This window comes from Amblyomma americanum, chromosome 10 (genome assembly GCF_052857255.1).
Source record: "Amblyomma americanum isolate KBUSLIRL-KWMA chromosome 10, ASM5285725v1, whole genome shotgun sequence".
NCBI classification, from domain to species: Eukaryota; Metazoa; Arthropoda; class Arachnida; order Ixodida; family Ixodidae; genus Amblyomma; species Amblyomma americanum.
Window position 1 is genome coordinate 70,781,081 of NC_135506.1, and position 15,516 is coordinate 70,796,596.

Consider the following 15,516-nt stretch of genomic DNA (forward strand, 5'->3'; position numbering starts at 1 on the left):
TACAAACTTTTCTTCTGAAGCGACAACTTCAAAACTGCGTACTTCCATTTCTATGATAGGCAGGAAGGTTTTTTTGCCCTTATTGCATTCCTTCGTGTCAAAACAAACCAATGGCATGCATTTCAGCAAGTTCCCTGCAGCAATAGCTTTAAATACTCTCAGCAAAAAACTTGCATAACATATCACATAAGTGTTTAAGGACTCGTTTTACACAAAATCAGACGACATTAGAATCTACACAAAAAAATACATATTGCCTGAAGATCCCAGAATTTTGAGTTCATTAAAATTTTTTTTTCTAAGCCCAGCTTCCCCTCTTAAGTGCGACTAACACTCCTTGGGAGTAACCTGGCTGCAACAATTGCATGAGGTGAACAGTGGTGAAATGCACGCACAACCACCCAAGATGATTCAGCTATTTTCAAGAGGACTGGCAGAAGTGCAGCTGTCAAAATACAATAACCAGGACCAGTGACTGTGAACAAGAAGGGGCTATCTTTAATAAACAAAGCTGATGACTTCTACATGGAGTGATCTGCTTAGAGTATGATCTCAAAGTCTCCCAGCTCCTCCTCCGACGGCAGGTTGATGCGACTGGGGTCGACCAGGTTGGGGTCGACAAGTGGCAGGCCCAACTTTTCACGCCTCTCGAGCTCGAGGTAGGCTTCTCTCTCAATCCAGTCAGCACGGCTGCAACAGTGTGTTGGAAAGGAATTGACACCTCTGCTGCACTCCCCTATAAGAATAGTCGATGTGCCTACAACAGACTGCTGCAAAGGAGCACACACGTTGTATTTGGTGCACTGTGCCATAGTCCACTTGTTCAAACATGAGGAAATGAAAAACACAGGATGTTAATACGGTGCTCCGGGACGTACAGAGTGCAATCTCGTACGTTTCAAATGATGAGCCCTGTCGACATTATGTGTATTAAAAAGATGCTGATTTTATGTTAATGGCAATAGTGCCAAAGAGCTCAGTCTGTAATGTTTTCGGTCCGCTCGAGGTGGAGCTGTGAGCCCATTTCCCAAAACATTTAACTGTACAGGAGCCGAGCATCACGCCACCTGTGCTGAGGGGAAACCGATCGGTACCCGGCAGTACTGAAGGAGTGAACCCCACACCTGCTGCATACAAGACAGAAGCCCAAACTGCCCTGTATTAAGAACAGTCCCTTTAATTCGAACTTACTTCAGATAAGTTGGTGGTCTACTCTGAATACTGAAGAAATTGGCGCGGAAAAAAAAACGAGCGAGCGCTCCTCTTTGTTTGTCTACGCTTGTCCTTGATTTTTTTTCCTTGCCAACTTCTTCAGTATGTATATCAACCAACTAGCCAAACTTTCTGCTCTCCTAAGTCTTTATCAACAGCACACTGCATGTGAAGTAATCAAGGTTATTTTAACGCACTTTACCTCCTTAATTTATCTTGTGCCACGTTCATATGTACTGAGCAAAAAGCAGTTCAGTTTGGTTAGGAAAGTCCAAAATGGCATGATTTTAGAACAAATTTATGCTACTTAAAGCATTCCTATGTGACACACATGTTCAACTAGAATGCAGTTAATGGTCTCCATTCAGCGTTTTAGGGGGTTTAACGTCTCAAAGTGACTCAGGCTAAGAGGGACGCCGTAGTGAAGGGCTCCGGAAATTTCGACCACCTGGGGTTCTTTTACGTGCACTGACATCGCACAGTATACGGGCCTCTAGAATTTCACCTCCATTGAAATGCGACTGCCGCGGCCGAGATGAAACCCGCGTCTTTCGAGTCAGCAGCCGAGCGTCATAACCAGTGAGCCAGCGCGGCGGCTGGTTCTCCATTTGCTTTGATCAAAAGGATGCTGATAGAAATCAATTCCACGGCTATTTCTGGCCATGTTGATATTTGTTCAGCAGTAAAGGACTCGTTTATTGCTGACAAAACTGGATTCACAAATGAAACATATTTTTCCCCTACCACTCGATTCAAACTTGTGATGACAAAAACCCAAAATGACTGTATGGAAGTGGATGGTAGTGCAACACAGCCTCAGAGATTCGCAACAAGAAAGATAAGCACTCACTTCATTGCAGTTTGTGAAAATGTTGTGTAATGGCGACACCTGTACTTAATTTCTTGGTCTTTTTTTTCTTTCTAGCATAACAAAGCACCATTTTCAGCGAAAGTAAAGCAGTAATCATTTGACAGAGGCCAACTTCAATCTTTCCTCAGCACCCCTTTAAACTCTTTTTTTATTATTACTTGAAGTTTTGCACCTTTTAGTTAGAATCTGTTTTGCGTTACTTGTTCAGTTCGGCATGCTGGGCATGCCTTCTGTGCTGCTGTTTTCCCTTGACATTTTCCTTTCCCCATTAAATACAGGCATTGTGTGCATTATTTTCCTGTGTATTCTATGATGAAAGTTTGCCTATGCAGAAATTGGTAACTGGTTTTCGAGGAAACGTAATTGCGCAGTATCTCTTCTCACATCTCCCTGGGCACCTGAACAGTGTCGTAGCGGAAGGGATAAAAGACGGAGTGATAGGAGCGAGGAAGAAAGAGGTGCTGTAGTGGAAGGGCTCCCGGACAGCTCCGGAATCGTTTCAACCACCTGGGAATCTTTTAACGTGCACTGACATTGCACAGCACACGGGCGCCATTTGCGTTTCGCCTCCATTGAAACACGGCTGCCACGGTCGGGTTCGAACCCAGGTACTCCAGATCAGTAGCCTAGCGCCCTTACCTCTGAGCCGCCGCAGTGGGTCAAACCCATGTAGAACCTCGTTTTTCTATTTCTCCATCCATCCCAGCTCCACACTACCCATGTGAATGCCAGAGCTGGGGAGGGAGTTCCGCTATATTTTATGTTCATATTCATGATGAAATTACAGCACTCTAATGAAGATAAGATGACAGATAAGGGATAAGTATCAACTTCCAACTGATGGTTCAATGCATGATAGCTTCATTGAAGAAATAAACTGAACTCTAAGTGTAGACGGCAAGTGGTAGCATCATTAAATATGTGTCCATGACATTCTTTTGCAGACATCAGCTAGGCATATATATGCTCCTGACCACGCCATGAACCGTTGGTTGAAAGTAAAGTGCATGTCCTTCGCCTCTTGTCCTGTTTTGTTTGAGCGCCACGTTTTCATCCCAAACATGAAAATTCATCCCCAATTTGCCCAAAGTTATTCCCTCCTGCAGCATCACCAGTTTGCAACATCATGCACATCCCACTGCAGCAGGCTACTCCATGCGAGTGCTCCTTTACAAAGCACTAAAATCTCAGCACACGGGTGCTTCTGCGCCCTGCCTCCATTGAAATGTGGTCACCGAATGGCACAGATATCGAACCACCACAGGGGGTTCCTCACATGCTTTGCATATGACAGGCGTAGTGCTCCCGCTGCGAGGCTTCCCCTTTTTTGGCATCACTCACCTGAAGTCAGGAGCATACATGACGGCGAAAGTGCAGCCGCAAAACACCAATGTGATGACTGTGAACATGATCACGTGGTGGAGATCCCTGTCCATGTTGTAATCTTTCTCACAGTAGCCATAGCTGATCCAGTACTGGAAGGCAAACACCATTCATGGCAAAGCCAGGGTCTTGGTACGAGGCACCGAGCATTCCACAATAGGCAACACAACAGAAAGGAACGTTGTTCTTTCATTTACTTTGCACCTTTATTTACCTTTCTTTTATGCTACAAAGTGGACAGATAGAGCATTTTCAGGACGTTTATGTATTCTTATTTTGTCACAAATTGCTTGGTGTAATTTACTATGTACTATGCCAGCGATACTGTAAGCAGAGCGGCTTGAGACTTTGCTTGCCTGTGCTACGCATGAGCTCATTAGTGCTCAACAGGCAAAGAATATCATGCTTAGCATAAATGTTGGAAACAAACTGCCATTTATTGCTACTGTCACTAATGCAAGATTACGACCGGTACAAAAGACTTTCAAGAATGAAATGAGCAAATCCGGCCTGATGAATGGATGATGACAAGACCACAAGAAGTGCAAAAAGGAAAAGGTAGCATAGCTAATAACAGCAGCCGAGAGTCGGCCCATCTTCAAGAGGGAGAAATCTGCGGCGTCTGTCACTCGAAAATGAATGCTGCCTGTTTTAAACAAAGTGCAAAGAAAACAAAAACACTGCAAAATGCTCTCCTCCTCACAACACAAAAACTCTGACAACGAGGTTGCCACAACTCTTCTAAGGAAGGGACAGCATGTAGTGAATTCAACTACAAGCAAGAAAATGTGGCGAGGCTCAATACATGCAATTGGACTCCGCATGCTGTCTTTGCCAAAAGTAACCGAGCAGCCGCAGAGGCGCAGGCCGGAGCAGGCTTGCAGCCAAGTGGCAGTTCTGCGACCTCCAGCGCTGACCACTGCTCCCTAGTTGCGAGCGTAAACTGGCTGAAGTAAACCTTCACCCTCGCTGTCCTTCCTTGGATGATAAGTAAGCGGGCAGGATTTGAGATTAGCTATCTCGCACCTTCAAAGCACTGTCATACTGAGCGAGAGCGCAGGCTTAGGACAGCCAGTTTACACTCGCAGCCGGGAAGCAGCGGCCAGGATGGATGGATGGATAAGGCTGAACCCTTAAAATCGGGCGGTGGATCACACCACCCAACCAAGACTTGTGAAATTTTACTCTTGTCTTGACTTTAGCCACCAATCAGATAACCTTCGCTTGGTTACTTCTACCCGCTTAAAATCTACTTTCCCTTCACTGTCCTTAAAACCCAATGCCTTGGATAAATCAGCCCCGCTGCTTTCCACTGTACGGTGAAGCCCTTTACGGAAAAGTATCAAGTGTTCAGCCGTTTCCTTCTCCTCTCCGCACGCAATGCACAATGTCTCTATCTCGTGGTACCTGGCTCTATATGTCTTATTCCGCAAAACTCCCGCCCTGGCCTCAAATAACAGAGCTTCCCCTGCAATTATCATAGATATTTTCTTTGGCAATTTCCTGCTTAAAAATCCTGTATGTTCCAAGTGCCGATTTCATCAGCATCCCTGTTTTCCACAGAGCTCTCTCTCTCTCTCTCTGTTTCTTTAACCTTTTCTTAACCGATAATTGCTGATTTGCCCCCGACGGCTATCCAGATATTTGCTTATCAGTTTTCTAGTTCGCTTTCTCCATTTCGTGTCAACATTCTTTATATACAAGTATCCGAAAACATCAAAGGCCACTGCTTTTCCCCAACTTTTCTCAATCGCTCCTCAAATGTTACCTTATTGCTAGCTTCTCTGCTCTCGAAAAACGCCCATCCCATATCACCCTGTACACCCTGATTTGGTGTATTGCCATGTGCTCGCAAAGCTAGCCTCCCTACGCCACGTTGTTTGATTTCTAACCTTGCTTGAACATCTGGTCCCACGCACAGGACCGCACTGCTGAAAGTCAGACTAGGAACCATCACCCCTTTCCAGATCCCTCTTACTCTTCGTACCTATTGTAATTCCACAATGCCTTATTTTTCATGACAGCTGCATTCCTACTAGCTTTATTCATTACATATTTTTCATGCTTTGTCAGATACTCAGCACTACATTCCAAGACACTTGTACTTATCCACCACCTCTAGTGTGATCTCGTGCATACTATGCTCGCTGCCCTCATCATTAAATGTTATGACTGCAGATTTCTCCTTACTAAACTTGAAACCTAATCTATCTCCTTGGTACCGCAGATGTCCATCAACATCTGCAAATCTTCCTTGTTGTCAGCCATTAACACTATATCATCCGTCTACATTAATTCTGGTAATGACTGTTCTATCCATTCTCTTTGCTTGAAATAAAAAAAAGGTTTGAAGCCAAGTCCACTTGTCTCTAGTTTCGTATCTAACCCTTGTAGGTGCAAATGAACAACAAAGGTGACCGGCGGCGTCATTGCCTAAGCTTCTGCTGTATCTGTCTAGGCTCAGATATATTTTTTTCCCATTTTGTAAGCACTTTGTTACTTTTGTAGATACCTTATAAAGGTTAGTTACTCCGTCTTCCACACCAAATGTGCCCCATACATCCCATAAATTCTCTTGAATAAGGCCATCGTAGGCTCCCTTGATATCCAGAAATGCTAGCCATAGGGGACTGTGTTCCTCTTCGGCGATTCCGATACACTGTGTCAATGAAAACAGATTGTCCTCTAACCTCATTTGTTTCCTGAACCCGTTTTGTAGCTCCCCTAGCACCCCTCATTCTCCACCGATGCCTGCAGTCTGTCCTTTATAATCTGCACCACCATCCCGTGAACCACTCATGTCACTGTTATGGGACGGTAGTTGTTTATGTCAGCTTTGTCCCCCTTTCCCTTACATATCATGTTCATTCTACTTAATCACCATTCATCGGGGGCTTCGCCATCCACTATCATTTTGTTCACTACCTTTAATGTTTGCTTGGATTTTGGTCGTAGCTTCTTTAGTCGGAGACCACAACGCCGCCGCTCGGCTGCTAGCCTGCTCCGGACGCGGCTGCCCGGTTACTTTTGGCAAAGAATGTACGCGCCGCGATTCCCTCTTGTTCTCGCGCTGTAGACAAGTTCGCGGCAATCTCGATCGCAGTGTATGTGTCCGTGTTCTTCTCTTTTGTCTTGTTTGTTAGCGCTGTTCAGTTGTTTCCATCAACACGCACCAACCAGCCCGACTAAACCCTCTTCTTTAATCTCGATCAGCTGGCAAATTTAGTTAACGTTTGCTCAGAGCACGCACCTTGACACCAACACGACCGCTAGCAGCCAGAATAGTGCAGAAATTCTGAGACAATAAAGCACTGGGCACTGTGATGCTTCTATGCAATCAAATTAAAATTCCGAAAGCCGTCTAAACCACTCCGATAAAGCGCAGTTAGCCCGAAAGCAAGCTTCGGAAGCGGAGAGGCGACACGGATGACCTTACGTACCCGTGGCTTGGTGTCCGCGAAGTCAGCAGCTGTCACCGGTGGCTTGCCGATGGCATCTGGCACCGTTGCTGCCGGTACCTCTTTGTTGTTTTTTGAGGTTGATATAGGAGCGATACACGTGCGCGTCACTTTGTGAAGATTCACCAGCCGGGGCAGAAGGTTTCGCCGCAAGAGGAGAGCCATGTTTACGGTATCACAGACCGCACAAAATTATGAAATCATAAGCCTAAATTATCTACTGTTTGTTGTACTCGTAAAAAATAAAACTTTCTATTTAAAAATTTTATTTTTGCAAATTTGTTTATACTTTTTATAAGTGTGTCATATTTAGAACTAGTTCAGAAGTGCGGTTCTGCTTTGTTTTCTTGCAAAATGGCGGCGGCCTGTCGTAGTCGTCTGCTATACGATTTTTAGCCGCTGCCGAGTCATCATTTCTACGGAAATTCATCGCTCCCGCTGACCGTTCGGCGTGGAAACAGACACGTAGTAAGTGAACTTAGTCACGAAATACATTTTCGTGAACATAACTGATTTCCAACCCCTGCTTTTCGCTGTCCATGTGCGCTTATGACAGTTGCTCCTCTTCGAAAGAAAGGGCAACGCGCAATGAGTCATCCGCGCTACTTCAGTCAGTGTAAGCGCTCTGTCATCGTTCATTTCGGAAACGCGCAACCAGCCGGCGTTTCTCGCTTCGTTTTGTGTTCTCTAAATTTTCCGTGATAATTTGTAGTCAAGCGCGCTTTGCGGACCGCCCATGGAGCGCGCCTACGCCGCAGTTGTCGAATCATTCCTCTGACACTGAGCAGCTCTCTCCCGTTTCTTTTTTTTCATTTCCAGAGAATAGCGTGAAAGCTATGCGTTGTTTTCACGTGTGTAGGGTTGACTTCGTGCGCTTGCTTTCCGGTGGTGCTACAGAGCTTAGCGTGGCTTAGCGCTCAGTGACAGGGAGAACGCGCGCGTGTAGTACTGGTAGTACACTTGCGTCGCCGGTCGGACCGCAGAAGGTGGTGGCGGTTGTCGCAGTTTCTGCAAGCGCCTCGTTTCTCCGCAAGGGTGAAATGTTTGCTAATGTGCTCGCCTTGCCACGCCTTTAGGGGACAAGAAGTGTGTGCGATGCGCAGGCATTGAGCGTGACAATCCTCCAGCAGACCTTGTGTGACAGTTTCCTGCGGACGTTGTCTCGGTTGCGCGCACTCGTTTTGTAGAATTTTTGCGTGATATCAAAGTTCAGAGTTTCGGTTATCTTTTCAGACTTCTCACTTCTGGGCTTTGATGATGTCGATGTGAGCCACATCCATGACCGAGCTTTGCTGCGTTGTCCGGCAATAAACTGCGGACCCTATAAAAGGCTACCCTATAAACAGTGGGTTGGGCGGATGGATGTGGGTTGCTTGGCCTGGCAGCTTTCAGTATTTGCGGAACTGCATTCTATGTGTGGATGGAAGTTCGGCCAGGTGTATTAACCACACAGGCGCTGAACACTATTGTGGGCCAGAAAATGGGCTTTAGTCATAAGAAGCACTCATCTGCTCAACATGCAGCAGATTATTTCTGAGTTTCTCCTGGCCCAAGAGCGTACTCTTGCATGCACCTGTACTACATGACTTGTGTGTGTCTGCAGCTGGCTGTTCAGTTTTTAGTCAATAAAATTTTTTGAAATGATGGTCACCAGTCTTTTGTGTGACCGTCAAGTGCTGTTCTCCTGCACACATATTGCGTAATTGTGGCTGTGCATATTACTTTGCACAAAAGGAGCCCAGCTGGCATTCTGCAAGCTTCAGCTGTAGTGTGAAAAGCCACGAGTGCTTTCTCCAACAAAGGACTGTTTATTAAGCACTGATGAGTTATACTTGTACCTGTGGCTAGCTTTGCACTGCAGATGTACAATGTTTCACTGCTTGTGAAATAAAAATGCACTTGCAGTGGTCAGACTTTATTGGTAGATGGCATTATGTGGCATGCGGTCTCTCTTCATGCACAAAAGGCTTATTGATAGCACTTTGCAGGTGTTTAAGAGCAGTTGTAACAAAGTCGACGCAAACTCTGCAACAAAACTAGAAATCTGGCTGTTCTTATGACCACTGAAGTCTTTTGAAAAACAGTCAGAGAACCTTGGTGGAGCCACCGCATTTGCTCAGTGGTTATCGTGCTCGGCTTCTGACCCGAAAGACGCGGGTTTGATCCCGGCCATGGCTGTTGAATTTCAATAGAGGCTAAATTCTAGACGCCCTTGTACTGTGCGATGTCAGTGCTTGTTAAAAAACCCCAGGTTGTCGAAATTTCCGGAGCCCTTCACTATGGCATCTCTCATAGCCTGAGTCACTTTGGGACGTTAAATCCCCATAAACCCAACCGTACCTTGGTGGATGAAACACTTCAACAATGGAAGTGTCCATCTATGGCAACTCGAATAAACATGCAACAGTAATGTCAGAAAGCCAGGTTTTGTTCCCTTTTTTTTTTGTCGGGGCGACTTTGGTTATGAGAGCCATCATGCACACTTACACCTTTCAGATGGGACAGACGAAGAGCAGGCCTCTGTAGGAGTTTTTACCAAGCGAAGGGCACCGCCGACATGCTGCTGTCGTCAAGCGTAGGCAACAGCACGGAACAACCATTTGTCGAGGCTCCAGCAAACATCACCACCCAGGAGGCTCCCGTGCTCGAGGCGGCGGCATCGGGCTGGGACTCGACGAGCCTCGCATATGTGTTTGTGCCACTCAGCCTTGTTATCTGCTTGGGCCTTGCCACAGCTCTCGTGAGTCAGTCAACCCTTTGAGCCTTGAAAGAAAGATGTCTTTTTAATTAGGTAGAACTTTTTACTGGACTAGTTGGTCCATTCTAACATAAGTAAAGCAATGCGAATGAAGGTGCCCGAAGGTGAAGCGAAGATGGCACAGGAAAGAGCACTGACAAACTTTTGTGTGGGGCTAGTTGGTCCATCAGTGCGAATGAAGGTTCTTGAAGGTGGGACAGGAAAGAGCACTGAGTCGATCAGCACCCCTTCCTGTCCCATCTTCGTTTCGCCTGTGGGCACCTTCATTTGCATTGCTTTAATTATATCAGAATGTCTTTTTAACCCTGGGATGCCCAATACTGGCTGAAAAAATGCCGTTAGTTTTCATTTTTGCTTGCAAAATGATGTCAAGCCCTAATGGCGGACTTGAAAAATGCTAAGGCATGCAGTTGCCAAGTTTGGTCAAATGTTTAGGGGAAGATTTATTTTTCCGTGTAGCTTCGGCAGTGTCTGCTGACACTGCAAAGCGCCAGCCTTCAAGCTCGCCCCGTCTACCCACTGATGTCATCGGGGAAGGGGACGTGCAGTGAGGTGTGCCACCCTAATCGGTTGCAAGCTACTGCAAGCAGCAGTTTTTAAAAATTGCTTCTAAATTATAGGTTGCACGCCAAGCTTAACAAATCTGACTCGGATACCCACAAAGACCACCTCTACAGATCTGTTGCACTAGAATATGCCCATCAAAATCATTTCAGGGTCCCTTCAACATAGCTTTCTCTGTGTTTGCTAGTGGATTTTTTACTGCAGGCTGCGCAGTGATGGATTGGTTCGAACAATTCTGTGTCTGCATAACGTACAGGAAAAATGAAAAGTGAAATGTATATTGTTGCCAAAAAGGCATGTCCTTCTAGCATAAAGTCACGCTAATGTCCATGTCGGCTACCGTGGGCCTACTGGGCTTAGCTCTCACGTTTCAACTTTGTTTTATTGAAAAGCCAAGAAAAACTGCTTCTTACATTGCGTACTTGCTCCTTGTATCAACGTGATAGTGTTAAAGGCCCCGTTACGCAGAAAATCCGATGCCGGCGTTGTGAGCGAAAAATCACAGGCATGGCTGTGGCAGGTGGTCTCCAGAGACCAACCTAGGAGGCAGGTGGGCCACCTAGGTCATGTGACCTTGCCGCGTTATCACAACCTGCCCACCGGATAGTGAGCAAACTGCCCGCTGTGGCAGGTGGCAGTTGATGATTGGTTGGGGTATGAGGACTCCTAGGATCTATGAATGACTTTCTGCATATATCGGAATTAACCCATTACGATATCACATCACAACACTATTATGCCTGTAGGGAGTAAGCTATCTGTTAGAGTGCTCCTTTTTTCTGGAGGACAGCTTACTCCTTTTTTACTGCTTTCTAATTAGAATGAAGGCGCAAGAACACAACTGAAGGTGCTACATCGCCTCATGTTTTGTGCGTTACAGTGTCAGTTGACGCTGTGTCGCTAAATTGCAGCTACTATTCCTACTACTCACCTGATCCACGAGAAAACCACATTGTTCCACTGCACACCTTCATGTCTTCACGAAAAATAACACTGCATAGCTGTTGCTTGAAGATTGAAATTAAAACAGTCTGTTTTTATGCGCACACTACTCATTGCCATGTTTGCCTGTTGCTTTTCAGGTCGTGTTCCTCGTTAGAAAGAGCAGGTGTGTATCGTTCTATTTCCTGCACAGTTGTGGCATTCTCACACAACAGCTGCAACATTGTGTAAGAGTGATAGACATGCTGCAGATATTTCATTTATCTTTTGTGCTTATGCAAGATTAATTATTTGTTTGAGGGGGGAAAAAAGCTAATTGTGACTCCAACTTCCAGCCCTGTGTGTCGTGTTTTAAATACTGCCAAAACGTCAGCCTGGTTAACTGCAATAAAGCTAGCGGAGTACAGGGTTCATCTCATGCCTCATCTGGGAAGCAAACTGAATTGCATAAAAGTAGGCTGTGCAGTAGTGTATATTAGACACGGTCCTTGAGCGTAATTTTGCTGGACACGCAATACCATAACCTTATTTCGACGTGGGAGCAGTGTTCCCATACTTGAGTTTCAGCTGAAATTTTTGTCAAGATACGTTACAACCATTGCAGCAAAGCTTTGATAATGGCCCTGTATTGTCACGAGACATTGCATTAGCAACATCATAATGTTGAAAAAAAAGCAGCATTTGTTAGAGCTACATATCCGCTCTGATGAGAACTGATTTCTCTGTGCAGCAGTTTTCAAATGAAAGTTTTCACACAGTTTTGTCCTAGCCCGGTAACTCCTGATGCTGCCAACATGATCAGCTTATGTGGACACTTAGTGTGGCGACTGTAGAGATCCGTTGCTGTTAACTCCACTGTTGTTGTTGAATACTGGGTATTAGAATTTCACTTGCACTTTTGTGAACAAGATGGAAGATGGTTCCCATTGTTGCTCATTTTTCATTGCACTACAATTGTTTTGCCTTTTTTATCTTCCCGGAAAAAAAAAATGTTGCTGTTGCATTCTGAAGCTCTTCAAGAATGGTTGCTATAGGTCGTAGTAACAGAAGAATCAGTCTTTACAATGCATCTTGAGTCCTCAAGCCGAATGAGTCTCTTGCATAGACAAGCCTCAACCAGCACTAGTTATGCTAGTCTTATCACACAGTGCTATCACCAGTGAGTTCACTTTTCATTAGCTACTGTAACTGTTTTGGGAAGGACATCTGGAAAGAGAAAAATAATTGTTGTGCACCACGTTTTTCACTAGTGTGCAAGGTCTCTGTGAGAACGACTCAATACTGTAATAAGACTATGTAGGAGCCGTCTATGATAGGTGCATTGAGCACATTGGTTGCCACCTTGTTGCCCCATAGGCTGGACAGATTGCGACACCACCTGATGCCATTCTACAGCTTCGATCCTCAGGATGAAGGCGAGGATTGGGAGGCAGAACTTCTTGAAGAGGGCCTTACGCATAGGCCCAACCCTGCAAACAAGGTGTGTGCGTGCGCACCAGTATGGTGCAATAGATTAGCTAGAATGGCTATACAAAGAAAGGTAGGTTTACCCGTAGTTGCCTCAGGAGCAAAGGCGACTACAAGTGCTTCTTTTATATCCCCTGCTTTGTTCAGTCAAGTAAGAACGTTAACCATCACCAACTCATCCAGTTTTTGCACACTTCTGAAATGCACTGTTTTCTTCAAGCAGGTGTCATGTACAGTAAAACCTCGTTAATTTGGATAATTCGGACTGCCTATGGAGTCCCTTCAAACACCCATGTCACGCTGTGGCGTCGAAAGCCCATTTATTCGAATGGGCTCCCATGGTGGCACTGTGTCGAGGTATAAACTGCTCGACGAGCGATCGTCCAAATATTCATCAGGCCTGAGTGCATATTGGGTACATTATGTCCCGTGCCCCTCTGAGGTGTGTGCAAAGGCAGGTACGTTCATGTTCGGCAGACCTCATCAATAGGCTAAGACAGTCCGGCCGCGTAGCTTTGTTTTCGGAGTTTTGCCCCCAGCCCTCAGTGATGGCCGCTATCGGCTGCATAATCAGCCAGCCAGCCGAGCCGCACGCCGTTTAGAACAATTGCCTTGTCGCTTATCTTCTTATTCTTTTTTGTTTTTTGAAGGCATCTTGCCGCTCCAGTGCCAATGCACGCTTTCCTCGCTTCTGTCCACGTGGTATTATTCCTGCAGCATGTCGAAATCCCGTGCTCGTCACGTGGTGTTCCCTGTTACTGCTGTTAAGCCTCCTCACCTGCGATGCCACATGCGAAGAAGCTCTAGCATTCTCGCGTTGTAGAATGCAAGAAGCCATATAGACCCGTACTGCGGTAGACCCGTACCAATATGAAACAGTACTGCTTCCGACACTCCCGGTAGTGTGCACAAATTAAAGCATTCTGTGGAACTGCGAAGTATCGCTGTTGTCGTGCAGCTTTTGTCTTAAAAAGGGATGACCATTGCCCGAGTTTTCACAGAATAAATTTTACTTTCACGCGAGCAGTTTTTGTCAGTTGTGGGAAGATGTCATTCGAATAATTCGGACGTTCTCGCCATGCCTTTGAAATACGAATTAACGATGTTTAGCCGTAACATGCATGGTCACAGAGGCAGAAGGATCATAGCATGTATCATGACTAGGATTGAAGACAAATGCAATTCATGTTGTTAGCGGTAGGTCACACTGTGCTCACCAAACTGTGTAGTATCATGATTGGCTTACATATCTTCGTCAGACCCAGCGTATGTTATAATAAATGGGTTTTTATTTCCAGAAAACACGCCACTCCTTTACCATAAATTGGGTTAGCAGTCATGGTGGAGTGTGTGCCGTACTCACACTTGGTTGCCTTTCAGCAATTCATGGCTGAAGAGTTGCTGTGAACGCTCTTCCAAGATGTTGCTTTGGCTTCAGTTAGCAGTATACTTGAAGTAGTCAAGAAAGCACAGATTTTCCTGTTCTTTACTGCAAGGTTGTGTAACTTTTCAATCGGATATGTCTTCTAATGCATATGTATTAAGTGTTTACATTCGAGCGACCATGCAGACACAGAGCGGGTACTTTTGCCTGGGTCTAACAAAAATATATAGATAATATTTCTCATTTGGACATGACCTGCTGCAAATGTAACCAAATTCAACCTCTTCAATGCAAATGTGCAAGTGGTCGAGACTGGAGATGCATACACAGCTCTCTTTACTAGCTGCCATGCTGCGGGTGCAACATCTACCTATGGAGTACTCCTGTGCCTTTTTCTTTATGCTGTTTTGAATCGTGGCTTTTTGAAGAGGTCTCTGAGTGGCATTTTTCTCTTGCATTATGCTTTTATATATACATTTTCTCCCTTTTCTGATCTACACTCGCCTCTCTCCCTCCTACCATTCCCTGCATCCCCAGAATCCAGAATTCCACGAGCCGCCAAAGCTGGCGTTCCGGTCAGTCCTGTAAAATTCTGCTACTCCTGCCCAAAGGTCCCCGAAGGTTGCGTAGGATCTTGGGAGATCTCGCCCGTGTACATTGATGCTCTGTGTCCATGTGTGTGCCTGTCGCTAACGTTGATTGTACATTCATGATCCATTCCCACTATTTATTGATAGCCAAGCTATATTGCTGAGCTCTTGTTGTGTAAGCATAGTGTGTATGTGCTCTAGTCTTGTTTCTCACTGTTTTGCATCTGAATAACTTGTTGTTTTCGCGCGTTGTTAGTGGCATCCGGTGTTTTTTTTTTGCACGTTTTTGTTTTGCCCTGAATGATAGTGACTGCTATAACCGAGATTCTTCAAGAACAAAGGTTTCCAATGCAAGCTGTAATACTCGTGCGTTCAGCATCTTTTGACCGAATCTCATTGTGAGCTCCGTTATTTAATGTAGAGGTTGTGAATAACGATAAGCCTGGTGCTTGTTTAATCTCAGGGTTGTATGACCCAACTCAAATGGCAGCTGTGAATAAAAGCAGATTACAAACAAGGCCACTGTCTTTGTCGTGTGTGACTGTGTTTAATCCACTTGGAGTGGGTGGGCTAGTCTGCAACACTGTGGAATTGGAAAGTTGCAGCCAGTGACCTTGCTTGAACAAATATGTAATTGATGTTGCAGAATCCATGTATGAATCCCTAATGAGTATGATTGAAACAAATGAGGGCTAACAATCTATTTAAATGCCCAAGGTGTAGTAGAGCAGCTGTTCCAGTCGCTGACCTGCACTTTTTCATATTCACTAGGATTCCTGGCCTGATTAAATTTTATTGAGCTCTTGGCTGTGCTACATCACATTTGCACATGGCTGTGAAAAACCTATGCAGGAGCCTTAAGGTCAGCAGGTATGTACAAATGCTAT

At 45.3% G+C, this 15,516-nt stretch overlaps 2 protein-coding genes across 2 annotated transcripts; one reads left to right on the forward strand and one right to left on the reverse strand.

The window, feature by feature from the left end:
• Nucleotides 1-476: 476 nt before the first annotated feature.
• Nucleotides 477-7,129, reverse strand: NP15.6 (NADH dehydrogenase [ubiquinone] 1 beta subcomplex subunit NP15.6). The gene is made up of 3 exons (XM_077641135.1): nt 6,907-7,129; nt 3,425-3,558; nt 477-690 (listed from the first exon to the last, which is right to left on the reverse strand). The coding sequence occupies exons 1-3, from the start codon at nt 7,087-7,089 to the stop codon at nt 540-542; spliced, it is 468 nt and encodes a 155-aa protein (XP_077497261.1). The 5' UTR covers nt 7,090-7,129; the 3' UTR covers nt 477-539.
• Nucleotides 7,130-7,263: 134 nt separating this feature from the next.
• LOC144107906 (uncharacterized) lies at nt 7,264-15,147 on the forward strand. Its single transcript, XM_077641136.1, has 5 exons — nt 7,264-7,392; nt 9,421-9,664; nt 11,329-11,354; nt 12,545-12,668; nt 14,577-15,147. Exons 2-5 carry the CDS (start codon nt 9,482-9,484, stop codon nt 14,625-14,627), a joined length of 384 nt encoding a protein of 127 aa, XP_077497262.1. The 5' UTR covers nt 7,264-7,392; nt 9,421-9,481; the 3' UTR covers nt 14,628-15,147.
• Nucleotides 15,148-15,516: the final 369 nt, after the last annotated feature.